The 27,738-nt window shown below is 47.9% G+C and overlaps 1 protein-coding gene across 1 annotated transcript in view; it reads left to right on the forward strand.

Annotated features, from left to right (window-relative positions):
• The window catches only part of ESPL1 (extra spindle pole bodies like 1, separase), a 259,280-nt gene that overhangs the window by 116,900 nt on the left and 114,642 nt on the right, over positions 1–27,738 (forward strand). The window contains exons 14-18 of the mRNA XM_029595078.1: positions 780–951; positions 1,195–1,320; positions 14,985–15,141; positions 15,603–15,712; positions 23,756–24,870. Of these exons, the coding sequence (XP_029450938.1) occupies positions 780–951; positions 1,195–1,320; positions 14,985–15,141; positions 15,603–15,712; positions 23,756–24,870 (1,680 nt within the window). The remainder of the gene's footprint in view (positions 1–779; positions 952–1,194; positions 1,321–14,984; positions 15,142–15,602; positions 15,713–23,755; positions 24,871–27,738) is intronic.

Here is a 27,738-nt window from a genome sequence, read left to right on the forward strand (position 1 = left end):
GTTCAGGGGTATCATCCCAGGGGGCTTGTTCACCAGATTGTTAAATTATCTTGGCTTGGGTATAGGTCAATACTGAAGGACTGCAGGTGGCACACTCGGTGATGTAGCAGTGCCCAAAGTTTTGTTCTCTGCCTCCATCTGCTGGTAGGAATGAATAAAACCCACTTGTCTGGACTGATCTGTGGTATTACAGGAATGAAAATTAGCATGTAAGAACCAATTTTCCTTTATAGAACAGAGCATTTTTGACAGTGACAAGTGTAGACCAGCTTACCTTGGAATAAAGAGCAGAATCTGATCTATTGAAACTTAGAAAACTAGACCTGGTTAATGATATTGGAGGTATATGAATGGTCTTTGAAGACTGAGGTTGACTGGGAAGCTGAGGCTGGTTGAGTAAATATTTGTATTGTGGTAATCTATTGTAGGTGCTATGCCCAATGTATTGATAGAGGTAGGGTTTTGGATGAATTTGCTTTAATGTTTTGTTAGCTGTGTATTTTTTAATCTATTGTACATTGCTCTGGGTGATCTCTTGATTTGGAAAGCAGTTTATAAATGCCTGTAAGTAAACAAAATGTGTAGCTGCATTGGAGACACAAACTATATGCATCCTGATTTCAGAATAAATTGGTAACTGAACAGAAGGCTGAACAAAGTGGCCAATCCTGCCTTAAGTGATTAAAAGGTTTCACCATACTTTTTTGGCTTTTGTGGCTTAAAGATGGGCATTCTTCTCTATTCCATTCCTCCCCTTGTTAACCATTTGTTTTCTGCAGATGAACGAAGGTGTAGCTCTGCTGTTGGACACACTCCAGCACCCTGCCTTACAGAAGTCCTCTAAGGTCTGGTATTTATTGAGGGTTCAACTCCTTCAGCTGCTGGCAGCTTACCTCAACTTGTCTCCTTCCAGTCTTTCCTCGGAGCTCCGGGAACAGCTTGCTGCCCAAGGTAAAAGGGGTGAATGTGAGAACCTGTAGTCCCAATCCCCTGTGTCTAGAGTAGTTGGGGGGGAAATGTGTATAAAAGGGAGAATTCTCTCCAGAGCTTCATTGCATAGAAGGTTGGAAATAAAACACTGGAAATCTGACACATCCAGATTTTACATGTTGGAGACTTTACGGCAGCACTGTCAGTGGAAACTGGCAGGCTACAGTCTCACCCGTCTAAATTGACTTCTGCTTCCCCCTTCAGGATGGAAGACTCCAGAAACGGCTCTGACTGATGCCCATAAGCTGCTGCGCAGCATCATCCTCTTGCTGGGCAACAATATCCTGTCCTTAACAAAAGGTGCTTCAGATACAAGATTTGTGGATCATGGTAAGCTGGAGGCTGCAGTGAAGGGTTGGGTGCAAAAGGATGCTCTAGTTTGGCATAAAATACAGGGTGGCCAATGGAAAAGTAGCCTGTCTCCAATGCACTGATATTGGAGGAGGGCTACTTTTCCATGGGCCACCCTGTACATCTGAGCCTTATCTACTGTAACGTTTAGGTTCTGGTACAGCAAACATATTTAGCTAGTAAATTGGTGAATGCAAACCAAAGCTCTGCAGCTTGTACCAGTTTCAGGCTAGCATAAAAATATATTCCATGTGACATATCTAAACCACCTAAATTGATAGGATGAACAGTGTACCCCATAATCATGTATTCCTGGAATCAGAAGTAGTAGAAACATATTCCTTTTCCTGCTAGACTAGTATATTTTGTGGGTTTATACCACCCTGCCAGCAAATGGAGACAGGACACAAACTTTCCAATGACTTCATCACTGCTAATGGTATTAGAGCAGCACAAAACCTAGTATAATCTCCAGCAGATGGTAGGACAAGTACTAGACTGGAGGCAGCAGGGTGTTAGGCTCCCATGATTAGAATAGAGCCTTTCCTTACCACATCCAGGGCATCCATCTTGGGACTGGTTGCCCTGATGGGAGCAAGGTCTCTGGCACCTAGAGCATTAGGAATATCATGGTCTGGTTGAGCTGGCCATGGATTGAGGTCCTAGGGAATTCCTGGTTGAACAGCTTTTTAGAAGGGCTCCTTGATGCTTTGAGCCCTGGGAGGAGGAGGAAGACTGAAGCTCAGATTAGGTCCTCACTTGTCAGGATTTTAGCAGCCTTAACTTATTCCAGATAGTGGATTCAAGCTGTATGAACAGCTCCAGCTTTCTCAGTCGACAAACAAGGCTGAATTAGTCATGATCTATGGTTGGTTGGCATCTGACAGCATCAAACAGGCCCATGTCATTGCTCAGCAGTCTTTTTTTTTTTTTTTTTTTTTTTTAACTGAGCATGGACAGTGGCTCCTGTGCATGTGCTGCCTCATGAACCCCTGTCTTTTTTTTTTATCCAAGCTTACACATGGCTGATCTCACAAGTGTTTTTTATATTCTTATCTACCTCATTGCAGTTTGGTTTTTCTTGTCACATGTTGCCTTGGCGGCCCCTCAACAGAGCTTCTGCTATAAAGTCTTTACATAGACTAGCGAGGGTCCCAAAAAAAAGGTGGCCAGTAGCTTTAAGCCTTGTCTGCAGGTTGCCTGCATTTTATCATGGATGCCCATGAGATCTGTTACAAATGTTTAGGCCCAGGCATGGCACAAACTGCTCATATCTCCCAAAGCCCAGCACTTATGGACCTGGAAGATGCAGGAGCTCCAAAGGATACTTAAGGACAAATTCTAATGAGTCTGGTCATAGGAGCCATTCACCTTCTTAGAGTAGTGTTTCCTCTGCTTGACACCACGCTGAATCAAGCAAGGGCTCTTTATCATTGCTCCACAGACAGTTCCTCCTGCAGCTCCAGATCCTGAATCTGCTGCAGGCATGGGGGTCAAAAGCTCAGAAGTACTTGACAATAGGAGAGGTGCCGAAGCTTGTGCCTAAGGGCTTATCCCCAAGGCAAAGCTCATCAGTGCCAAAGAGGAAGAAATCACACCATGACTGAGTTTTTCATCATCCTGGACGTTCATCAGAGCTATGCCGGCAGAAGTCTCCTCTTTGGTGCTGGGTCACTTTTCCCAGATCCCAGTGCATTGAGCCCCATCAATAGCTATGGCACAGAGCATATTCCATGATGCCTTTGGCATGGAATCTTGACACTACCAACTTTGTCCACAATCCCTGTTGTGTTGAAGATGCCAGACAGCATGGATACCCAAGACCCAACAGCTAAGCCTCTGTAGATTGGCACAGAGCACCTCAGAACCGATCAGGCTATGTACAGGGAACTTTTTCTTTATTAGAGCTAAGTACTTCAGTTCTACTCCAGCAGGCAGAGAAGTCTAAATGGATTTCTGAAGAGGATGTATGTTCTCCAGTGTCAGCCCAGAGCACAATAGCCAGCGAACCAGCTTGCTGAATAGAATTTCTTTGGCTCCTGAGGACAGGAAGTGTCTTGAAGCCCTTCCTATCTAAAATGGGTGAGGTGTTCCAGCTCCACACCAATGCACAGCCCTAAACAAGAGGTGCCTTCTATAGGTGTTAGCCCTCAACAGTCGAGCAAGCCTTCATCTGCAGTGGGGAGTGTTCCATACAGAGTTGAAGTATGACTGAGCTTCAATAGGGACAGCATCCTTCTTGGGCATATTCCCTCCCAAATGCCTGGGTCCCTGTACGTACCTGGATCAGTCCAGACTCCTGGGTTTATTCATTCCTGCCAGCAGGTGGAGACAGAAAAGCCCTGGTGCCTCCTGCAGTAGCTCAGTATTTCTCTTGCTCAGCAGATGGTAGGTGCATAAACCTGCAGTCTTTTTCTTTATCCTTGCTTTTAGATTTTTTCTATTATTGAGGGAGCCTTCCTCCCAGGGAACGGGTTCCTTGTGGAACCTTTTCTTGTTTGGTTGAGGTGGACCAGTTAAGGTCCAATTTGATACCGTGGGGTGTACATCTGGTGGTCCAGATCCCTCCCCTCACGAGGCCAGCCGTGTGGCTTACAGCCCTTTTTTCTTTCAGGGGATTTCCTCCTTGTTCAAAAAAGCTGATTTGTGCTGGACAGTTCCTTTCAGCTTTGGAGGGAATCTATCTGTTTCTATTCTTTTTTAACTTTAAAGTTTAAAAAAAAAAAAGTTTGTCAGGAAGTCGGCTGAAGGGTAAGGCTCCAAGGAGATCCCACTTCACCCCACTCTCCCTCAGGTTGCACTGATGTTTTAGAATTTATTTTTAGATTTTTGTTAGCTGTTTTCCTCTGGCATGGTTCACAGCTCAGCATACCGCATGTGCAGAGCGGTTCCAGTGAGACTCAGCCGTTCAGGGCTGTGCTCAGGCTGCGTTTTGGGGGGGAAGGGCCCTTCCTCCCTCCTGGGGGTGACAAAATGCTGGTGCCTGTGTAAGCGCATGGCTGCTGCGGTCAGGCCATTTTTAAAGCCTCCTGAGGTCCCCGGAGCTGCCGGCTCCCTCAAGGTGGGAGCGGCAGCCATTATAGCACTGGATTCGCACATGCTGCCATTTTGGGAAGGGGATTTACCACCGCAGCTGTCCCCGGTTCATCCCGGTCGAACCCCCCCCCCCCCCCCGATGCACAGGGGTTATCCGGGGGTGGGGGGGGGGGGGCGGCAGATCAGCCAGGTCCCTTGCCTCAGAGGTCTGGGAGAGACCAGAACCCGATTTTGTCCCTGGGTTCGTGACCTTTTTTGCCAGATTTTATTCTCCTGCTGTACCAAGCTTATCCGGCACAGCAGGAGGGTTTAGGGTGTCCACCTTTGCCTCTTGCTCCTCAGGATCCGGGTCTGCGGCCTTCGGGTCCCGTTGCAGGGTCCATGCGGCCACGGGACGCCAGCATCCTGGGGGTGCCTAGCTCCGGAGGGGCAGCAGGAGGTTTACAGGGTCCAATCTCTCCGGCAGGAGCAGTGCTGCGCTCCGCAGCGCTAGGTCTGATTTCTCCAGACCCGGATCAAGGGGATGATACAGGCATGCCATCGGTGGAAGAAGGGGATAATCTCAAGATTCTCCGGTTATTCCGGAGGGAGGAGTTGGCACCTCTGCTTCCTCAAGTCCTTGAGCTGGGTTTAAAACCCCCCTCAAGCTCCAGAATTGGATGGGGCGGACCCCGTTCTGGACAGTCTTCAGGCTCCTCCTTCCGCTTTCCCTTATCATAGGTCAGTGCGACAATTAAGCATGAGTGGGATTCCCTGGACTCTGGTTTGAGGGTAGGTAGGGCTATGGCCAAGCTCTGTCCATTGCCAGAATAGACCTTGGAGCTTTTTGCACTTCCGCAGGTGGATGTGGTGGTTTCCGCAGTCACAAAGACTACAATTCCCGTAGAGGGGGCCGCAGCCCTTAAGGATCTCCAGAATCAAGTTAGAGCTTCACCTTAAGAGGGTGTTTGAGAGTGCAGCCTTGGGGCTCCGTGCTGCCATGTACTCCGGCTTTATGCAGAGGGCATGTCTGAGGTGGGTGCAGGGTGCACCTCCTGGTCCCGACTCGGATGCAGATCGCATGGAAGGGTCGGTCGTGTATTAGTGGATGCGCTGTATGACTTGGTGTGTTCGCAGTCGCGGGTTATGAGTTCAGTGGTCGCAGCCAGGTGTTTACTTTGGCTCTGTCACTGGTCGGCGGACACTTCTTCCAAGGCCCGGTTTGCCTTTCAAGGGTCATCTCTTGTTTGGGGAGCAATTAGAACAGCTCATCAAGCAACTGAATGAGACAAAGTACATAAGCTGCCAGAGGACAAGCCAAGGAATTGCCAGGCGTTTCAATCCAGGTCCCGCTTCAGGGACACCAGACAGTCTCTTCCAGAGGTCCCGTAGGGGTGCGGTCTCAAAAGCCTTTTCAGCAACCACGGGGCTCGAATTGGGGTAAGTCCTTTCGTGGCGGGCGCAGACCCTTCAGAGCTCCCTCGGCAGGGGAGCAACAGCTGTCAAGTCCTCCCTATGCGAGGCCGGTACACGCCGCCGTTCCCTATATAGGGGGCCGGCTGGCAGATTTTTACGGGGAGTGGACCAAAATCACGCAGGATCAGTGGGTCCTCTCAGTAATAGGAGATGATTATGCTTTAGAGTTTGCACACCCTGTTCGCGACATCTTCTTGGTCTCTCCTTGAGGGCTCTCTGTGAAGCGTTGGTGGTTTGGGAGTGGTAGTCCAGGTGCCGCCTTGCAAACAGAGCAGGGGTCGTTACTCCATCTACGTCATTGTCCCGAAGGAGGGAATGTTTCAACCCATTCTGTTCTGTCAAACCATCTGAAATTACAAGTCTTCCTCCTAAGGACCTCTGCTAATCCAGGTTCCTGAACAAGTTGGCAAAAGCACTAAACATCAATGTGAGAAAGGAAGCAGATCCAAGAATATGGCTTTTGACCATTTGCAGCCCCTGGCAGTGATCCCTGTACACAGGTTGCTATGATATCTCCAGTTCTGTCTGTATCTGGATCAGTCTAGACTCCTGGGTTTATGTATCCCTGCCAGCAGAGAGTTTTACTGACACTGCTACATAATCCCTGGTACCATCTGTAGTTCCTCAGTATTTCTCTGTTTCCAGTGGATGGTGCAAAACCTGCAGTTTTATAGTGTGGAGAGTATTTGTTTTTTGAGCCTTCCTCCCAGGGGGTTTTTGGGTCCTTACCTGTCTGAGGTGGACGAGCTTGGGGGTTGGTGACCCTTTTGTGTGCTCGTTCAGTTGATCCATGGGGTGTAAATCTTGTGGTCTATATCCCTCTCCTTCACAAGGCTGCTGAGGTGCCTCTAGGCTCAGGGCAGCTGTTTTTTTGTCAGTGTGCCTCTTCTTTTTGAATTGGGCTGATCCTCCTGAAGTGCTGGATAGCGGTCTTGCATGCTGAGGGATTCTAAGTTGGGGGTTTTTTTGTGTGCCTGGGTACAGGTCAATGCTGTGGAACTGCATGTGGTACCAGGGATTATGTAGCAGTGGCAGTAAAACTCTCTGCTGGCAGGGATGCATAAACCCAGGAGTCCGGACTGATCTGTGGTACTACAGGAATGAAAAGTAGCAGGTAAGGACCAACTTTCCTTCTAGGATGTGGCAGAACCCCACTGCTTAACTGCCAGTAGCCAGGAAGTGCAACCTGAAGTACAGGGTGCAGCCAGCCCCTGTTTTTGGTATGGTACAGCTTCCTCACCATTTAATGATAGTCTGTTCTCAGTACCAAGGATACTAAGGAGATTTCTAATATCCCTCCAGGTAAGGACACATCTGCTAGCTACTTGGAGTCTTTCTACAGTTCTTAAATAGTTCTCATAGTAGTGCACCAGCTATACATGGTGCAGTACTTACAATGTTAAGATAAAATACCTAGACCCAGAGAAGGCTGCAGTTTAAGGTGGTAGATGCTGAAGGATGAATGGCACTTGGACTATGTAGTGTTAGACACACTAGCTGGGATTTTGGCTACCATTGGAGCCTGTTGGCTGGCTTGGCTGCATGCCAGTGGTCAGATTTCATATTTGCAGACTTCCCTTATGGAAGACAACCTGTTGGCTCAAGTCAAAATGCAGCATAGATTGAATAGTAACCTATTTCTTAGCATGTAGCCAGATGGACTCAGGACCAATGGGTTATATGCTCTCCTGCTAGCAGATGGAGATGGAGTCAGTTTTCAAAGCTGACATTGCCCTAGATACATCCCTGCAGTGGACTCGGCCCTTAAGTATGTCTCCTAGTAGATGCGAATGTGTTTTCCTTATGGGGTTCGCTGTCCCCTTTAGAAGAAGAAATTAGACTTTTTTTAAATTGAAGAAAGGAGTGCAGGGCTCAATCTGTGATATCTAAAGGTCCCTCCCCCCAGTTGAGAATTCCTGAGGCGATTTCCAAGATCCCTCCGAGGTGTGCCTTGGTCTGGTAGCCAGTTCCTGGCATGGACTTTGCTGTTGAAGCAACTAAAAGGCAGAAGGTTCAGGAAGCAGTGTGGCGGTGATGGTCAAAGCTCTCTGCCCCCCATAGCTGGAGACCATCTCTGTACTCAGCCGGTAAGCATTGAGCCCAGGTAAGTAAAAATAAAAATATACACATATACATACATATACATATGCATACACGTGTGAACAATTTTTTAAAAATATATATAATTTATATAATATAAAAATTCCTCAGATTCAGAAGTTGGAGGGGCTTTGGTAAGATTTCCTCCAGTCTGCTTGCTTGGTGTGTCGTACCAAGGTTCTCTATCACGTTGGGGTAAGGGAAAGTGGTTACGCTTTAGAATTTGCTCGATCTGCATGTAGTCTCTCCTTGCGGATGGCTGAAGCGGGCTGCCATGAATCACTCTCACTAGGCTCCAGGGACTGGGGGGGCCATTGTCCCAGTCCCGGCGGACAAACTTGGTGCCGGCCAGTATTCCATCTACTTCATAGTGCCGAAAAAGGACTGTTCCTTCTGTCCAATTTTGGACCTCAAGAGGGTCAACCGGGCCCTCAAGGTACCACATTTTCAGACAGAGACCCTGAGGGTGGTCATAGCGGCTGTTCACTCCAAATATCTGGCCCCTCTTGACTTGATGGAGGCTTACTTACACATCCCGATTCGTCACGAGCATCAGAGGTACCTTCGCTTCCACATCCTGGACCAGCATTTTCAGTTCTGGGCGCTGCCATTCGGCCTAGCCACCGCGCACTTTCACCAAAGTTGTGGTGGTGGCGGCCGCCCTCCGAGAAGGAGTCCTGGTCCATCCTTACCTGGACAACTGGCTTGTGCGGGCCAAGTCGGAGATTCTGTCGACAGGCAGTCGACCGGGTCCTTACTCTCCTTACCACCCTCTCAGGTAGATAGTTGCTTTTGGGGAAATTGACTTAGTTGTCCCAGGTGTTGGAATTTTTGGGGGCACGCTTCGATACCCGGGTCGGCAAGGTGTTCTGCCACACACGCGGGCTCTCACACTTATGGAGAAGGTAGTCCCTCGCTTCCTACGGCGAGGGACTACCTTCAGGTCCTGGGGACCATGGCTTCCACCATCGATCTGGTTCCCTGGACTTCTGCGCATATGCGACCATTATAGAGATCTTTGCTATCCCGCTGGAAGCCGGTGTCGGAGCAGTTTCAAACTATTCTCCTGCTTTCGGACTCCACAGTCGTCGACATAGTGGTGGCTATTGCTGCCGTACCTTCTGCATTCATTCACCTTCGGCAGGAGCTGCTGGAAGCCGCTTTGGCTCCCCTGCCCCCACCGGCGAAGGTGAATGAATGCACGCCTGTGTACACCTGTGCGTGCAATTTGGGTGCTCAAGGCAGTGCATTAGCGAACGCCAACGTCACATGCCGTGACGTCACGCCTTGAGCGCCCAAATTGCATGCACAGGCATGCATTCATTCACCGCCGGCAGGGGCTGCTGGAAGCCACTTTCACCGCCAGCTCCCTCCACCTGGATGAATGCATGCCCGCCGGCGAAGGTGAATGAATGCACACCCGCCGGCTCCCGCCTGGATGAATGCACGCCTGCCGGCGTGTACGGGCGTGCATTCATTCACTCACCTTTGCGGGCATGCATTCATCCACCTTAGCCGGTGGGGGCTGCTGGAAGCCGCTTTCGCCGCCGGCTGCCCCCAGGAGGCAGGGGAGCTGTAGTGCGCACCTCGGGAGGAGGGGAGAGAGGACTGTGAGAAATTACTTACCTGATAATTTTGTTTTCCTTAGTGTAGACAGATGGACTCAGCATCCCACCCACAGCTGCTCAAGAACAGTGACCAGGAATTGCCCATGAATTAAATATAGATTCCAAGAGATTACGGGTAAGCAGTTGCCCAATCCCTAGATCAGGGAATCTATAATCTTGCTGGGGTTCAGTGTTTGAGTACAGTAATGGTTATCCATTTTTAGTCAAGTTGGTTTTAATCAGGTTTTTCAATAGTATGTCCACAATGGCTTTTGAAGAATACTGAAGGGCTGAGTTCACTGCAGGGGTGTATCTAAGGTGATGTCCGTTTTGAAACCGGACTGTCTCCATCTGCTAACAGAGGAGCATATAACCCATTGGTCCCAAGTCCCTCTGTCTACACTAAGGAAAACGTAATTATCAGGTAAGTAATTTCTCCAATGCTCCTTCATCTATTAATGGGAGGAGGGAAGTCTTCTGAATTCTTACCAGTGTCCTCAATCCACCCCTGCCATGCAGCAACAGCTTCTTGCCAGTTTGGTAGAGGCATCTTAAAACCCCACAGCATTTGAAACCTAGGCCTAGTTTTTGATGTGCCTCAAGCCTGACTCTCCACTGCCTCTGAGAGAAAGGTACAGATCTTTTACCTCAGAATGGGAAACCTCACCAAGAATTTAGGTCCTGAAAATTGATCTGAACTGGAATGAAAATACAGTAAGAGAAATGCAAGTGGTAACACTTCAGTCTGGCCCATCTTCAGCTGGAGGTGGAATTGCTCCCTCAACAGAACAATATTTTTCTTCCCAGGAACAAGGGCAAAGATTTTATTCCTGTTAACTTATTCCTAAAAAATCTAGAGAACACTTATTTTGAATTTGTGAAAACACTTGTGTGTAGAAGTTAGATGAACTCCTTTCACATAGTCTAATCACAAGGCTAAATGGAAAGATTGTGCCCTAGACCTCAAGGACACATTCTTGTATCTCAAGTCATCATTCACACTGGAGGTATAATTCAAAATCCCATCAAACTTAAAAACGATAAATTAGTGGAGTTAAATGATAAGGCTAGAAACCTAGGAGTAATTAGAGACACAGAAATCAGCCTTAAACACATCAATAAAAGTAAGAGGAGACTATGCCAAACTAATGGTCCTTAGAAGACTAAAACCCTTGTTAACTCAAGAACACTTTCGTACAGTACTACACTAATATTTGCTAGCACGGACTACTGTAACACACTTTTCCTAGGATTACCATATACCACAATCAGGCCACTGCAAATACTACAGAACTCAGCTGCCAGAATACTTACTGGAAAAGGCAGAGATCATATCATCCAAACACTTGCTGATTTACACTGGCTCCCAATAGAACAAAGAGTACAATTCAAAATGCTATGCACAATTCATAAACTAATAAATGACAAAAAGCCGATTGGCTGAACACTGCACTACGATTACATGTCCCTCAAAGATCTCAGGTCGGCCAATAAAGCACTACTAACCATTCCCTCAGTCAAAACAGCAAAGTTGACCCAAGTTAGAGAGAGAGCACTATCTTTGGCAGGACCATTATTATGGAACACATTACCACTTGAACTAAGACTAATGAAAGAATTAAAACTCTTCAAAAAAGGCCTAAAAACTTGGCTTTTCAAAAAAGCATTTCACAATGAGTGCGCCAACTAACAAATACAGCTGAAAGTCACCATAAAAAGGTAGAATTGACAATTTTATTTTACCCATAATTAAATATTAAATTAAACAGTATACACATGATTGTTGAATAATCATATAAATAGTAACCCCAACCCACTTCTCATTTAGAGTATATTATTGAACTATGTAACTGTAAAATATTGGCACACTATGGATAACTTAGAAACCAAACCTATTTTGTGCCAAAATGTAAACAGTTGTGGTGCATTACTAAATGACGGTATAGAAAACCTTTAAATAAAATAAATAAGGTTCAGAATGGGGGGGTACTTATCAGTACAAGATCTTGGCCTGTCAGTAGCCCCAAGAGTGTTCACCCAGTACCTGGTAGAGGTAGGGTTGTACCTATGCTCGATGAGTCTAGATCTTCCCCTGACTGGGATGGGTTCATCCAGTCAGGTAGCTTGGAATCCCTGGATAAAACAGTTAAACTTCAGTCCCTCTGATCAACTTTACCAAACAGCTTCACCCCTGTCCAGAGGGTTCAGTTTGGTACCAAGCATTTCTCCCCAAAAAAGGGCCTTGGTGCTAAGGGGACTAGTAAAACTTCTCTGCAGTGGGATCATGCTCCCAATACAATCCATCCTAGCCATCCTGGGACACATGGCAGCAACACTTTGTTGTCCCATTGACCTGGTTACAAGAGGCATACAATGAAGGCTTCATTGTCAGTGGGACCAGCTGTGATCGCCACTGGCTGATTGCATCAGGGTAATGATTAACCTGAAGTCTGCTCTGGTGGAGGTTGAAACCATTGGCCCTGGAGTGTCCGTCCATCATCCTGGGGGAGAGCTCATATAAGTGCAGCTCAAACACAAGGAACATAGTTCTTGGTAGAAAATTGTCTTCAGATCAACCTCCTGGAGCTATGTGCCTTGAGTATATTCTGAAGGCTTTCTCAATTTCTAGCAGAAAGGAGAATCCTGATTCTAAGAATCAGGTTTCCATTTTCTATATAAACAAGCAGGGAGAGGTTCTCAGGCTCTGGGCTTGGCTATCCACAATAGAGCTCAGCTACAAGCAACATACCTTCTAGGATACCAAAACATTTTAGATAGTCTCTAGAGTCCTACCTCACAAGTAGTCTCTGGATCAGCAAGTGGTAAAACGTTTGACCTCTGGAGTTGGTTGACCAAAAAGTGCTTGTTTGCAACAGAGAACAATAAAAAGCATAAGATTATGCTCTGTGCTTCCAAGCAGGTTTGGTTCTGCTCCTGACTTTTTTTTTTTCTGCTACACTGGAATGCCAGTTTTTCTGCATATTCACCAATCCCATTAATTGGAAGGTCAATCTAAAAAGGGTTTCAGACATTTGCAAAAATGATTCATGGTGCACCAGCATGACCAAGATAAGTGGGTCCCCTATCTTCTATTGTCAGTCTTCGGTTCCACTGGGAATGTTTCTGTGCCATCTGAATCTGTCCCCTTCAGCCTTCACAGTCTGAACACTTGGCAGTTTCCTTTCTGCTCTGTGCTAAAGAAATAGAAGATATTTTAATCAACCAGAAAGCCTTTGACCAGGAAGTTTTTGATCCTGGTTGCAATGTGGCTGTTTGTACCCATTTGTAGTCTACTTTCCCCTTTTTGTCAGGACTGTATCTCTTTGAGTGTTGCCCAGTGCCATTACAGCATACCATCAAAGGTAGAAGGTGCTCAAATATCCATTGATCCTTTCACAAATTTGGATACCAAGTGTCTTGGAATCTTAATGTTATCTTAACTCACCTTATGAAGCCTTCATTCAAACCTCTGCAGTTGGTTCCTTTAAAGTGACTCTGAAAGGTGCTGTTTCTAGTTGTCACGCATCTGCTCGACAGGCCCATAAGTTGTAAGCTTTGCTGTCTTTATCTCAGGTCCTTCCTAAAGTGGTCTGCTTTTCACATAAATCAAGCCCATTGTTCCTGCTTTTTTTCATGCTCATGAAGGCAAGAAGGCTCTTCATTATTTGGACTGCAAGAGTCTTGGCCTACCCCCTTTTTTTTTTTTTTTTTTTTTTAAATCAAAGCCAACTGTTAAACTGGCTGTCATGCAGTTATGTGCTAGCTGGTCTACAAATCTGTCAAGTGATCCATGGCAACTTCAATGGATCACCTACAGGCCATCTCAATGGAAGACATCTGCCAGCCTGTGACTTGGTTGCCTGCACACTTCACATTCCACTAGTATCTGTACAGCATGTCAACAGAATCGTTTTGGGTAAGCAGTCTTGTGCAAGCTTTTCTGTTAGTAGCCCACTCTTTACTGGTTGGGTTGTCTTGAATACTCTGCTGTGCAACCCTCAGCTTGGGACTCCTGACTTGATACTGGAACCCTGTATCCTGACTTGATACTTGAGACTGGAACCCTGCCTCTTAACTTTTAGGAAAGGACTTAAGACTTGGTTATTCAAGCAAGCTTTCCCAGACACAATCTAATATCACGTTATAGATACAAACCAAGGACTTCAAATATTCAGCCATTAATCATGCCATTTTTACATAGCATTTAATTTATTTGTATACCGTTTAACCGTTTATTCTTTCCTATCTCTTCCTTCTTATCCTAGTTCTGCTACCCTTGTTATTTGTAACTGCTCCTTCGATCACCACAGTTCTAGTTGTTGTATTTAATGCACTCCCGTTCCATGTAAACCAGCAAGATATGTGCTCATGATTGCCGGTATATAAAAACCTTAAATAAATAAATAAAATAAAAAATAAATATGGCTAATTCAGTTCTGCTTATCAGAAAATATAAGCTTGCTTACCTGTAAACGGGGTTCTCTGAAGACACTGTGAATTAGCCGTGCTTATTTCCTGCCTCTTTCCCTGGAGTAAACTACCTTGCTAAATCTGAGCTCTGAAATTGACTGAGCGGTTCACAAGGCAGCACATGCTGGAGCCTCCACACATCCTAAGTAAACTTTATTTTTTTATTTTTTACTGTACTGAGTCCATTTGGTGCCATCTGACATCACCCACATAGCATGGCTAATTCATCCTCTCTAGGGATGGCAGTTTCTGGAGAGTCCAGAGGTGACCAGGTTGGAGAATTAGGGATGCCTTGTACAATCTTGTAAGGATGGCTTAGATTGCTGTGGCTAAGGAATTAAGCAGCAGATAGTTTCTAAGGCCTGACTTAAACTTCTCTTTAAGGTTGTTGAAAAATACTTTGACAAGTTGGAAGAATCTAAGGAAATCAAAGCCCCAAAGACTACAGAAAGATTAAGAAGCAGTATGAGACCTAAACAGCCATAATTATTTCAGGGAGACAGTATTAACTGGGGAAATAACTTAAGGCCCTGCCCATTAGATTTCAGGGGAGGTGTTGGCTCTTTTTGGGGAAGGAGGGGGGGGGGGGTGCCTAGGTCCAACAATTTAAGAGCCTCTATAGCTCCTGCCCTCAAGCAACTCAATGAGAATCTGATTCCCTCCAAGGTCACCTTCACTTCTCTCAGGAGTGGACCCATATCACTTCAGACCAATAGGTTTTAATATTCAGAGGTTTTTGCCATTTCCCTTTGTTTCCATCCAATGGCAGGGAGAATCTAACCCACTTGTCTAGACTGTGGTAGAATGAAAGGAAATTAACAGGCAAACCTTTAAATGTCACTGCAGCGCTGTATAACTGGCAGAGAAGTATAAGTAATCTTGCTGCTTCCCCCCCAAGGATCTAAGAATGCCTCAGCACTGCATGCATCAGTCTCGCTTGCACATAAGTCCCTGTCTTACTGTCTTTCCTTACAGGTGAAAATCAACTCCAGAAGTGGCAGGCACTAGCAGAGCTGTTGAGCTGCTCAAAGGGGCTTGTCTCACTCCTCAGCAGGGCAGGCAGCATGTCTGAAGCTAAAGCTCTCTGTCTAGAAGCGCTCAAACTTTCCATGAAGGTGCAGACTATCCGGCAGTAAGTGACTCACTTGAATGGAAGGACTGGAATGCATTAGAAACTAGTCAGCCTAGTGTCTGGGCTACTGGTTTAGGATCTATGGTCCCCTTTGGAAGAGCAATGTTATCTATTGGTGCATTGACTCATGATCCATTGCTATGGATATTGGTCCACTTTTAAGATTGATCCTTAGAATCATCTCTTTGCAAAAGTATAGGCTTCTCCCCAGAAGGTCCTTGGAGAATACGAGATGGTCTGTCATTAGACTGCCTAGTCTGTAATGGTATATTGGAGTCACTTGTTTGTGCCCTGAGGTTTGGGAGGGAAAAGCAGGATCACTCATCCAGCTGGTTTTGAAATACAATTGAAGGGCTGTCATGCAGAATTTTCTTTCAACCATTGGCAAGATGAAGGGGAGAAATGAAAGTGGTGGTTTCTCTCTTCAAATCTTTGCATTAAAACATTTTAACTTTTCTCAGATGTACAGAGTTCCTGATCTTGAAGGCTGAGCTGGAGTGCAAGCGCACAGAACTTGAGCTATGTCACCTGGACCTGCAGCAGGTGGTGTTCCTACTGGAATCCAGCACAGGTGAGCAGCCTTCATATCAAGTCAATGAGTTAGCAAGTAGATTTCCCTGTACGTACCCAGATCAGTCCAGTCTCCTAGGTTTTGCCTCCCTATCAATAGACAGTTTTGCTGACAGTGGCATATAACTGTTGCGCTCGAGGCATTGGTAATCTGTTGCATGCGGAGAGTGGAGTGTGACCTTGGACCTCTGAACCGGGAGAGGAGCTCTGAGGAAGCGCCAAAGCAGGTGAGACTGAGCCTAGTCTGGGCAGAGACCGGAAGCCTAGTCCCTTGCCGACCTGCACAGCCTCAGGGAGGCCAACCACGCAAGGTTGGTCTCTGAATAGTCCTCCGACCACTCCAAGCCCTTTCGGACCTGCTGCTGGGTAATGTTAGAGACTGTAGGCCGGACAGGAAGTAGAGGTGGACAAGGACATCTAGCAAGCGTGGACACTGGATATAGAGGTGCTGACGAAGACTCGCGAATGGAAGACAAGACAAGCTAAAATCAGACAAGTAAAAGTCCAGAGCCTCCAGGAGAGTGCAGGACCTCCCGCTGCTCACGGACACTCAATGAAGAGCAGCGTAGAAGCACAGGACGGATGACTGCCCCACAGGGAGTCCAGGAATAGGAAGACTAACATCTGGATATAAGGACAGACTGATGAAGGAATACGGCCAGAACTCATAGCAGCAACGTCCTGGACTGAGCTTCGGGAGCCCAGCATGATTGAAGCACCTGACAGGTCATTCGATGGAAGATGAAACCTCCAACCTGGCGTGGAAGACGCAACAGAAGGTCATACCAAAGTTGGACTGAGGCGGGCCACTAGAAGGTAATCTGGAGCCAGGGACCTAAACAGTCTTGACGAGGGACTTGGAGACTACTCAGTGACGACTGATGGGACTGTCCCCCGAGCGCCCAGCTGGGGTGGTCGCAGACCACACAGGGAAGGGACAAGCGGAGCCTCGAAGATATCTGGACAACGGAAACATCAGGAACATGGAGGGATGTCAAAGACCAGGAACAACTAAGACGAGGGATCCCACGAACAAGGAACCAGGCAGAAGCAGGAGTCCTAAAGACTTATCCCCTTGCGAAGGAGGAGTAACGACTGAGCCCTCTTGTAGGGCTCTGCAGGAAGGCACCCAGGGAGGAGTTCACAGGTGGGGTCCGGGGCATATCTGGCCATGGGCCCTCTAAATCTAATAGAGGCAGGGCCTTGCCCCTTAGGAGAAAGCAGGAAGGAGTGCAGGACCTTGGACAGCAGCATCCTAGCTGCTGCGTGCAGGAGCAGGAAGAACGGGCCGCAGGGCAGGCCCTGATGTGGGAAGCGGCTCCCTGCTGCACGAAGGAAGGTGGAGCAAAAGCGGCATCCTGCCACTGAGGAGCAGGCCTGCAGGAAGGCAGCGGCCCAGGCCCCAAACAGAGGCTGAAGTCCGTGGCTCCCTGCCACGGTGAAGGCAGGCAGCGGCTCCCTGCCGCAAGGGACATCAGGAGTCAGGCCGGCTGGCTGAAGGGAGGTGAGAGGCTGCCCGCAGCTACGGCTGCAGTCAGAATCACAACAATAACCTGGTGTGCCACTTTCAGTCCGCCAGTATTTGTCTCCAGCAGATGATGGTGGTGCAGAACCTGCAGTCTGAAGAGTAGTTAGAAAAAAAAAAGGGGGGGGGGGGGTGCATAAAACTTCGAAATCCTTAGCATGGTGGCTGAAGGAAGCGATAGGTTTGGCGTACACATGTCAAGGTCATTCTGAGCCTATGGGAAATTGCCCACTTTCGCCAGACATTGTTTGGATGTTCAGGCTTCGGATGCCATGGGCTTTGACAGTGTGCTTCGAGTGGGACTTTCACAGTCCCATCCTGTTTAGGGAAGCTTTGGTACTTCCAGAAATCTGGACTGATCTGGGTACGTACAGGGAAAGGAATTTTTTCTTACCTTCTAATCTTCATTCCTGTAGTATCACAGATCAGTCCAGAGGTCCCGCCCATTAGGATGAGATGATTTGGAGTGTCCACTCAAATCTGTTGTAGATTGTCTGAAGACCGTTGCAGATGCAGTTTTTTTGTGTTCTTCTGGTTTTAAGGTTGAAAATGATCATTCCTTTGTACGTACACAGATCAGTCCAGACTGGGTTATCCTCCTTTCCAGCAGATGGAGACAGAAGAACTTGAAGGGCACCCCCTCATAACACTGTGCCACCTGCGCCTCTTCAGTATTTGTCTCCAGCAGATGGTGGCAGAACCTGCGGTGCTCTAGCTTTGAATTTTTTTTTTATCCAGGGGTTTCCCTTTTTGTTCTGACTTTAATAATCTATGCTAGATCAAGCAAGTTTTTCAGAGCACCTTATTTAAATAAATAAAAGGAAACAGCACTGCTGTTCCGGGGGCGGGGGGGAGGTTCGATAGGGACCATCCCTCCCAGTTGTAGGTCGAGCTAGGGGTCAGTGGCCCAATAGCTTGTTGACCCAGTTGGGAGACTTCTCCTTGCAGAGGTGAGTACTGGTGGTCCCATCCCTCCCTCTTCTTTCCCAGGGATGCTTAATTCCTCTGGAGGGCCTGTTTAAGGAAAAAAAAAGTACGCTGCTGCTTCTTCTCCCAGGTCTGTTCAGAGAGTTTCCTCTTGATCGTGCCTCCCTCCCACCATGCTGCGTGCGCCGCGATGTCAGGCCTGCTGGGAGCCGGCGACTCTGCTCTCCCGAGATGGCCTCTGTTCGGGCTGCCTCCCCGGGGGGGGGGGTTTGTGTCTTTCGGCGATTGTAAGGAGGTGTGGCGCGGTTCATCTCCCAGCTTTCGGGTGTGTCAGCCTGCCCCGTTCCCGCTGAGCGCAGGAACTGTGGCCATCTTGGTTCCTGTCTGCCGCAGGAACGCAGGCAACGGAGGTTGTGCTGCCTCCACTTTCCCCTCCCGATTTGAGTCCAGATGCTCCCCAGCTCCAGCAGCCAACAGACGATTTCCTGAACCCCCAAGGGGGATTTTCCAGGACCTAGGCCCCTTTTACAGCTGACTTTGTGCTGATGATGCACAAAGCGAATTTGGCCAGCCTGTCACAGCAGGGTGAGCCAGTTTTGCCAGTACCAGGTTTTCAGGGCTCAGGCCTTCTCTGAAGGTCCCCAGGCTTACAGAGCCACAAGAAGCTGTCAGAATTCGCACTCTCCAAGATCAGGGGGACCAGGGACTCCAAGCCCCACCAGATATTCTCTCAGACCCGCTGGATACTCCAGTCTCTGACCAAAAGGACGATCTTACCTTGTGTACACAGGCAGAAGGGGATGATCTGCAAGTGCTCAGTCTGTTCCTGCGGGACGAGCTGGCGCCACTTATTCCGCACGTCCTGACCGAGCTGGGAATAGCACCCTCTCCGGAGATCCCAAGTGACTGTATGGTGGACCCGGTTCTGGCAGGCCCTGCGTGCTCCGGCTCACTTTCCCTTTTCATCGATGGTCCTGCAGCTCATGTTACGTGAGTGGGTTACTCGGAAGGGAGTCTACGAGTGGGGCGGGCAATGGATAAACTTTATCCGCTGCCTGAGGATTCCTTGGAGCTGCTCAAAGTTCCGAAGATGGATGCTTCACTGTCAGCCATCACCAAAAGGATGACTATCCTGGTTGCAGGAGCAGCAGCTCTTAAGGATCTGCAGGACCAGAAGCTTTGAAGTTCACCTCAAGAGGATTTTTGAGGTTTCAGCCCTTGGGGTCCGGGCAGTGGTGTGTAGCAGTCTCATGCAGCGAGCAAGCCTGAGGGGTGGGTTCAGCAACTCCTCAGTGCCATGGATCTTTCTCCCCCAGAAGCAGAGCAGGTGGAATGTTTGAAGGCTACAATGGTGTATGGCACTGACGCCCTCCCATTGAGAAGGGTCTACTTTATTGAGAGTCCGCTCGATTTTTTTTTTTCATAAGAATTTGAGCAATTGCGTTTTATATCAAGAATTGAGAGAACGGTAAACTATTTTTGAGGGATAACTGATGTGCACTTTCATAATGAAGCATCGTGTTTCGATCAGTTGGTTTTTTTGAAAACACCAGTAACCACTTCTGCTCAAAAAAACAGAATCAGGAGACGTGGTTACTAGTGGTTTTCAAAAAACCAACTGACCGAAACATGCTTCATTATGAAAGTGCACATCCGCCACCCCTCAAAAATAGTTTACCGTTCTCTCAATTCTTGAGATATAAACGCAATTGCTCAAATCATATTTTCAGACAACAATCCGAGAATCTAATTCAAGATTTCAAACTGTTACGCAAATAAATGCATTAAGCATGCATTTTAAAAGAGCTTTATATTATGACAGAAATGCATTGTTGACTCCGTCAGAAACAGAATGAATCGTAGTCACTTGTGTAACCAAGTATTCTCCTACATCGAGAAATTATCAGAAGTGTAATCATTGGCACATTGTCAAGATGGTTCCTGGGTTTCAGAACTTGGAATTTCGAATGGCATTCTCCAGATGCAAGAATTTCAGAGATTTTAAGTCCCTCAACATTATCAGAAAAGATTGATAGAATTGAAACTATCGATGGGACAAAACTTTTGGGACATTATAAATGTGGTCATTGCAAGATCTGTGATCAAACAGAATTAAAAATTCACTTGTCAACATACACAATACACATAAATTAAAAAATTTCACTACATGTCAAACCAATTTTGTGATTACATCAAATTTCCCTGCAATAAAATTTGTCAGACCACCAGATCATTAAGATTGTGCATCAGTAAACATAAAAGCTGTTTGAAAAATAAAGAATTTGCTCCAATGGTTGCGCACTGTATTGCAGAAAATCACAAGATTCAAGATCTACGTTGGTTCGCGATAGACCATATCAAATCAGACATAAGAGGAGGCAATCGTGAAAGATGGCTATATCAGAAGGAACACCAATGGATTTTTAAGCTGGTGTACGGCACAGGGCTTTGATCCTCCATGCTTTGGTTGCCATAATTCTTTCTTGCAAGGCAGTCTCTAAGGGTTTATCCTCTAGTTCCCTGTGGGTCCCGGTCTCAACCCTATGATGTTTATGGGGCAAGATTCATAGTTCCGCTTAGGCTGCTCATCCAGATGTGCATTTTTCTCTGAGGAGCAAAGCATTTGCAACTCGTGTGCCCTTCCTGGAGCCTAAATTTCCTTCTCAAGGACTTGTGTGACGTGCTGTTTGAGCTGCTTAAGGCCAACATGAAGGATCTAACCTAAAGTTGGTTTTCTGGTGGTGATTTGTTCAGCCAGGAGGGTTTCTGAGCTCCAGGCATTATCATGCATGGAACCTTTCTTGCATATTAGTCTGGTGTCTCCTTGAGCAGTTCTGTCTTTTGCTGAAGGTAGTCTCAGCCTTTCACTTGAATCAGCTGACGCTTCCAGCTTTTACAGGTTTAGAGAATGATGTTCCTCATGTGAGAATTGAAGTGCCTGGATGTCAGAAGAGCTTTGTTGTGATATTTGGAGGTGACAAATAGTTTGGCTCACCTCTGTTTTATGCTGCGGTGTGACGTGCCAAAATGCCTCAAAAGCCACTATAGTGTGTTGAAAAGCCATTGGTTCTGCATACTTGTTGCAGTCAACCAGTCCTGGAGAGGTTAAGTGCTCATTCTACTTGTTCACAAGCAGCTTCCTGGGCAGAATGCCAATTGGTTTTGCCACAAGAGATCTGCAGAGTGGCTACTTGGAAGTCTTTACATACCTTCACCAGACACTACCGCTTGGATGTCCAGGCTCCGGACATGGACAATTTTGGCAGAAGTGTTCTTCGAGCAGGACTCTTGCAGTCCCACCCTACTTAGGGAAGCTTTGATACATCCCAGGAGTCTGGACTGATCCGGGTACATACAGTGAGGAACATTTTGGTTCCCTGTACGTACCTGGATCAGTCCAGACACCTGGGTTTTGCCTCCCTTCCAGCAGATGGAGACAGTTTCAGAGGCTCTGCCTCATAACACCATGTGCCACCTGTGACTGCACAGTATTTGTCTGCAGCAGATGGAAGAGGTGCAAAATCCATGGCTCTGTACCTGGATGAACTTCAGGAAAGAGAAGAATAGCCTCCCAGGGGGTGGTGAGGTCCTTGTGAGACTACCCCCCTGGTTGGAGGCAGGAACGAGCAGGGGTTAGTGACCCCAAACTTCTGTGCTCCGTGGTGCACTGGGGGTGATAGCTGGGGGACCAGTTCCCTCCCCCCTCTATAAGCCTGCAGCTTCTGCCAACCCTCGGGGAAGCTTCTCTTCTGGTACTCTTTACATATTTGCCAAACATTATCGTTTGGCTGTGTGGACCAGGAAGGAGGCTTCCTTTGCTTTGGTGGTATTAAGAGTGGGTTAGCAGTATCCGGCCCATGTCAGAAGTAGCTTAGGTACATCCCATTGGTCTGGACTGGTCTGGCTGAATGAAGAGGAGCAACTTATGTCTGTCTTTCCCTGAATCCAACCAGATCAGTCCAGAGCCTTTCCTGATCTGCCAAACTGTTTTATGGCCCCATTACTATATTATGAAACTAAATGCATATGAACACTAACAGAGAAGGTTTGTTGTCTCTGACTTTATATAATGTTTCCCTTGGAAGCCCCTGGTTTGGAGGAATAAGTAAATCATTAGCTTGTTACAGGTAATACTAGCAGGCTGAAGTCAGCATGTGAGCCTATAAGGGGTGACATCAGCAAATCTGGACTGATCAGGCTGGATTCAAGGAAAGGAAATGATCAGATAAACCAAAAAGAGAACTTATCTAAGGTGGATATGATATTTTGAATTTATGTAATTCAATGTTCTATTGAAATGTATTATGAAAAGCATGTTTTGAAGATATCCCTCAGTGTAATTGTTGTCCTTTCAAACACTTTTTTCTCCAAGCCACACATTCATAAAACAAACTTTATACAATATAAATTGTAAAAGATCCATTGCCTTTTACTTGTAGCAGAATTAAGTCCATAAAGTTTACCCAAACCTTATTTTGACCATAAGAGACAGAATTGCTGTTTCCCAAAAATATTTTAATTGGATAGCAAATGGCATCTGTTATGCCTGGGCATGTCAAGGGTTATGTTAGCCATGGCAGCATCGGTGGTTCATCTGAGATCATCTTCTATGGAGATTTGCAAAGCTATGTGGAATTCTGTTCACATGTCTCTTATTAGTCACTCTCCAGTCTAACATCCCATGTCTCAGAAATAATATCAAACTCAATCTGTTGAACTGAAAGCCTAAGGGAGGAGGAGGAAATCCCTAGCTAAAGGCTGCTTTTTTTTCTTGACTCTAGCTTTTGGAAGATAAGCAGGATGAAATTGCTTTTATGTAACGTGTCCTTGAAACAGCAGGGTAATCATCCAACTACACATTTGCTGCTCCATTTTGGATCTGAATTACTTTAAGCTGAGGGGATGCATTAACAACTGGACAAAAAAATCCCATGTCTAATAGCTACTGCCTCATGGGGAGCTCCTCGAGCTTATTTAAAAGCTAAAAACATTTTGGCTTCAAAAGGGGAAGGATGAGTGGTTGATTATCCTGCTACTGTTCAATGAGAATATTTTACAGGTACGCAACTTAGTTTTCTTTGCTGCTTGGTTTCTTTCCCAGAATCTGATCAAATGCCTTTCATGCCATATTCCAGTGCCTCACTAGTAGGAAAGGTATTAGGAGTAGTTTAAAAAAAAAACCTTTTTAAAATATCAATGAAATAATGACTAAATTGCAACAAGTGATTAAGTCACTGAAATAAGTTTTAAGCATGCATGAATTGTCCTGTTCCCCTATGGACTACAGTCCTCAACTTTAATTTGGCTCATTCCTCTACTTGAGCAAAATTTTGAGAACTTTAAAGGATGGTACAAATTGCATTCCTGTTGGGGAAGGGGGGTAGGGGGGGGAGCATGCTCATACCACCTTAAAGTTTTGTAAGGCAATAACATTTGCTGCATGACGTAAGGGTTGGAGCTGAATTCATTCTCTCCCATTCCTTGGCCTTAAGCAAATAATTTCACCTCCCTGTGTAGGCTTTGATTGGAAGCTCCCTGGGCCAGGGACATTGTTTGCCTTAGACTGACTTTCTCATTATGCTTCTGTCTTAGATTTCAAAATGAGAGAGAACCTGAAAGGAGAAATGAAGATTAAGCTGAGGAAAGGGAAATGTGCTGGGAAGAAAGTGAAAGATGGTGCTGCTTTACCAGAAGAAGATTGGTTCCTAAAGGGGCTAGCGCTTGAATTTGTTGATACAGTCAGCATGGGAAAGGATCTAACCTCCTCTCCAGTCCTAAAGTCTAAGCTGGAGGACTTCCCTCACTTCGTGTCCCACCACTCTGCATGTCTCTGCTCCCTTTGTTCAGACCTTGTGCTCTCCATGCTCTGCACCCATTGGATGGTGGTATTTGCAGAGAAGCAGGTGGCAGCTGGGAACCAGGCTGAGGGTTTTGCTCTCCTCCAGTCTGCCTTGGAGCGCTGCACTGCCTTCACATCTCGCTTCTCCAGCGTCCTTCAGAATTGCTGCTCACAGGGAGATGGCAGCAAGAAGTCATGGAGCCGGGGGACTTGCACCATGGGGCTGGCAGATGAGCTCATGGCTCAACTATATGTTGCACTTTCCTCCCTGAGCTCTGATCTTACTAAGAAAAGAATGGACTATGTCCAAGCTGGCTTGAACTTTATCACATCTAAAGCAATCGGTGGGCACAGACTGGAATACAGAAAGGCCAGCTTACTGCTAGGCAAAGCCATGGCTTCAATTTATAACCTTGCCTCTAAGCATGGGGGCTGTGTAGCTGACATCTTCTCACCGGCCTGGGCATGGAAGCCACTGTCATCCAGTGCTGCTGCAGCAACCAAGGTGACAAATGTAAAACACTTGAAAAAGCAAGCTGGGAAAACTGAGACCAAAACAGGAAAAAATGCTGCCCCCAGCTCAAAAAGCAGATCCCTCTCTGTCAAGAAAAGGACTCCACAGCTGAAGCTCCCACCAGCAAGTTCTGGAGATGTGTTCTCCATGGATGACTCTGAAACAGACATCCCACCCATTATGATCAAAGCAGCACAGACCCCAGTCCAAGAATGCCATACCCTCAGCGGTGCAGCGCTGGCAGAACCAAAAGCCAAGTCAGCTTTCAGAGTCTTTAATGAGCTATCTCCTCCAAATGTAAAGCAAGAGCTACCCAAGGTCTTAAAAACCAGGAGGGTCAAATCCCGGCTAAAGGTAAACTCAGTTTTTTTTTTTTTATTGGTGGAAAAATTTAATTTTTGTAGTGCTTTATAGATGTCGTGTTTTTTTAATGTTCCAACATAAGAATTGGCTAAATATTTTATACAGAAATAGGATAGAAACACTTAGAAAACTTGGGTACCAGCTGAAATGTTAGCTAGGGCAGTTTCTAAACTTTGTTTCCCTGTACGTACCTGGATCAGTCCAGACAGTGGGTTATGTCCCCAATCCAGCAGATGGAGTCAGCACAAGCTTTGAGGGGGCGAATCCATATATCCTACTACCCCCTCTGCAGGAGTTCAGTATCTTCTGACTCCAGCAGATGCGAGTAGGGGAATCAGGCTTCTTCTCCTTTTCCTTCTTTCTCACTTCCTTTGCTTGATTATTTTGCTGCCTTTTTCTCATGGATCAAGTTTGTATCAAGTCTTGTATAAAGTTTTAAAAAAAAAAAGTAAAGCAGGGTCCTTTCACCTTTTGGGGAGTGGCTTATCTCTCCTGTCTCTTTTCTGCAGCCGTGCTGTTTTCTTTGTCGTTGCAGGGGTAAGTACGTTTTTCTTCCTCTGTAGTTTTTCTTCACAGCACAGCTCCTGGTGCCCGCGAAAGCCGGTGGTGCTGGCCTCTTCGTTTTTCTTCACTCACCCGTGGCCATTTTGCAGCTCCTCGTGGGCTGCTGCCGCGCTTGGGAAAGACTTCTGGGGCGGGTTGTGTGGCCGGGAAGGCCCCCCCGCGGCACCCCCCTGTAATTGCGGACAGCGGGCAGTGCGGGCCGCCCGGGCCCCCCCGCAGCGGCGCTTTTGTGCCCCCCCGCAGCGGCGCTTTCGTGCGCGTGGCTCCCCCCGAGGCTTTTGCTCTTTTTTGCCGCCGTTTTTTCATCTCTCCCCCGGCGATCCCGATGCTGCGGCTGTTGCGCTGTGCGGCCTGCGGCGACCCGGGGTCCCGGATTTCCCGGGAGGGCATCTGTGCACGATGCCTTCCCGGGGGGGAAGGTACCTCACAGTCCCTTACTGAATTTTCTTTTTTGCCCGGGCGGTGCGGGCCAGCCACTCCGCCATTTTTGGCGGGAACGGGGGCCAGCTTACATTCTGAGCGCCCGGAGGCGCAGGACACGAGGGAGAACGTCTCTCGGGAAGACCCTACAAGCGGGGGCGCCCCCCCCCCCCCCCCCCCCGATTCTGGTGCAGGAGCCAAGCACCCAGAGCCAGGGAGCAGGAACCCCGCCGCCCCTCGAAACGCACCCGGGCAGGCCAGGATTCTCTCCGGAATTTATCCTGCTCATGCATACCGCTTATCTACAGGGGCTGGACACATCTGTGGGGCCCCCCCGACCCTTCAGGAGCGGGGGCCTCCCGTCCTCCTACTCGGGTCCGTTCGGCGCCAGCGGCAGTGGGGGCGGTGCCCGACCCAGCGGGACAGGGACCTGACCTCCCGGACGGGGGCCAAAGGGACGGCACGCAAGAAGGGGATGATCCGCGTACCCTACGCCTCTTCCAGAGGGAAGAACTGGACGACCTCATCCTGCAGATCATTCAGGAATTAGATTTGGACCCTCCACCGGACCCGCCTGCTCCAGTGGCTCCCGCTGTCGTCACCTCCTCAAAGAAGGGAGATCCAGTCCTGGCGGCGCTTCGGCCGAGGGCTCGGGTTTTTCCTATCCATGACTCGTTTTTACAACTTCTCACCAGGGAATGGGACACCCCGGAGGCCTCCCTGAAGAGCAGCCGGGTGATGGAAAAGCTGTACCCGCTCCCTGAAGATTTTCTGGACCTCATCAAGGTCCCAAAGGTGGACTCCGCAGTGTCGGCGGTCACGAAGAGGACGACTATCCCAGTAACAGGAGGTGCGGCATTGCGAGACACACAGGATCGTAAGTTGGAGGTTTTCCTTAAGCGGGTCTTCGAGGTCTCCGCGCTTGGCATGCGGGCGGTGATGTGCAGTTCGCTTGCCCAGCGGGCTAGTCTCCTTTGGGTACAACAACTCCTCACGTCTCAGAATCTGCCGGCCGATGAGGCTGCCCAGGCGGATCGGCTGGAGGCCGCGGTGGCGTATGGGGCGGATGCCTCGTACGATCTTTTTCGGGTCCTCGCAAGATCCATGGTATCAGTAGTGGCAGCATGCAGATTACTATGGCTACGCAACTGGGCGGCAGATACGTCCTCGAAGTCCAGTCTGGGCTCTCTCTCCCCTTCAGGGGCAAGTTCCTCTTCGGGGAGGATTTGGATCAGATCATCAAGTCCCTGGGGGAGAACGCTGTTCATTGGCTGCCGGAGGATAGGTTTCGTCCATCCAGAGCGTTTTCTTCTCGGACCAGAGCCAGAGCGCAGCGGCGCTACAGGGGATACAGACAGGCGGCCGCCCGGCCATCCGCCCACAGGTCTCAGCCCTGGTCGTGCTCCTTTCGCGGGCGTCGGCCCGCACGCACTACTCCCGGACCTGGGAACCCCTCTAACAAGTCTTCACAATGATGCCAGTCTCGCCCACTCCTCTGTCCCCAGGATTGGGGGCCGGCTAATGTTTTTCTACACGGCTACGCATTGGAATTTGTCCGCCCTCCGCAGGGAAGGTTCATCTTTTCTCCCTGTGGCTCGGACCTCAAAAGAAGGGCGGTGCAGCTGACTCTGGACAGACTCCTGGAGATAGGCGCTATTGCGCCCGTGCCCTTCGGAGAAGTGGGCTCGGGCCACTATTCCATCTATTTCGTCGTGCCAAAGAAAGACTGTTCCTTCCGGCCTATACTGGACCTCAAGGAAGTCAACAAATCCCTTCGAGTCGTTCGGTTCCGCATGGAAACGCTCCGATCAGTGATTGCGGCGGTACATCGGGGGGAGTTTCTCGCCTCCCTGGACTTAACGGAGGCCTACCTGC

The sequence above is a fragment of the Rhinatrema bivittatum genome, chromosome 3 (genome assembly GCF_901001135.1).
Source record: "Rhinatrema bivittatum chromosome 3, aRhiBiv1.1, whole genome shotgun sequence".
NCBI classification, from domain to species: Eukaryota; Metazoa; Chordata; class Amphibia; order Gymnophiona; family Rhinatrematidae; genus Rhinatrema; species Rhinatrema bivittatum.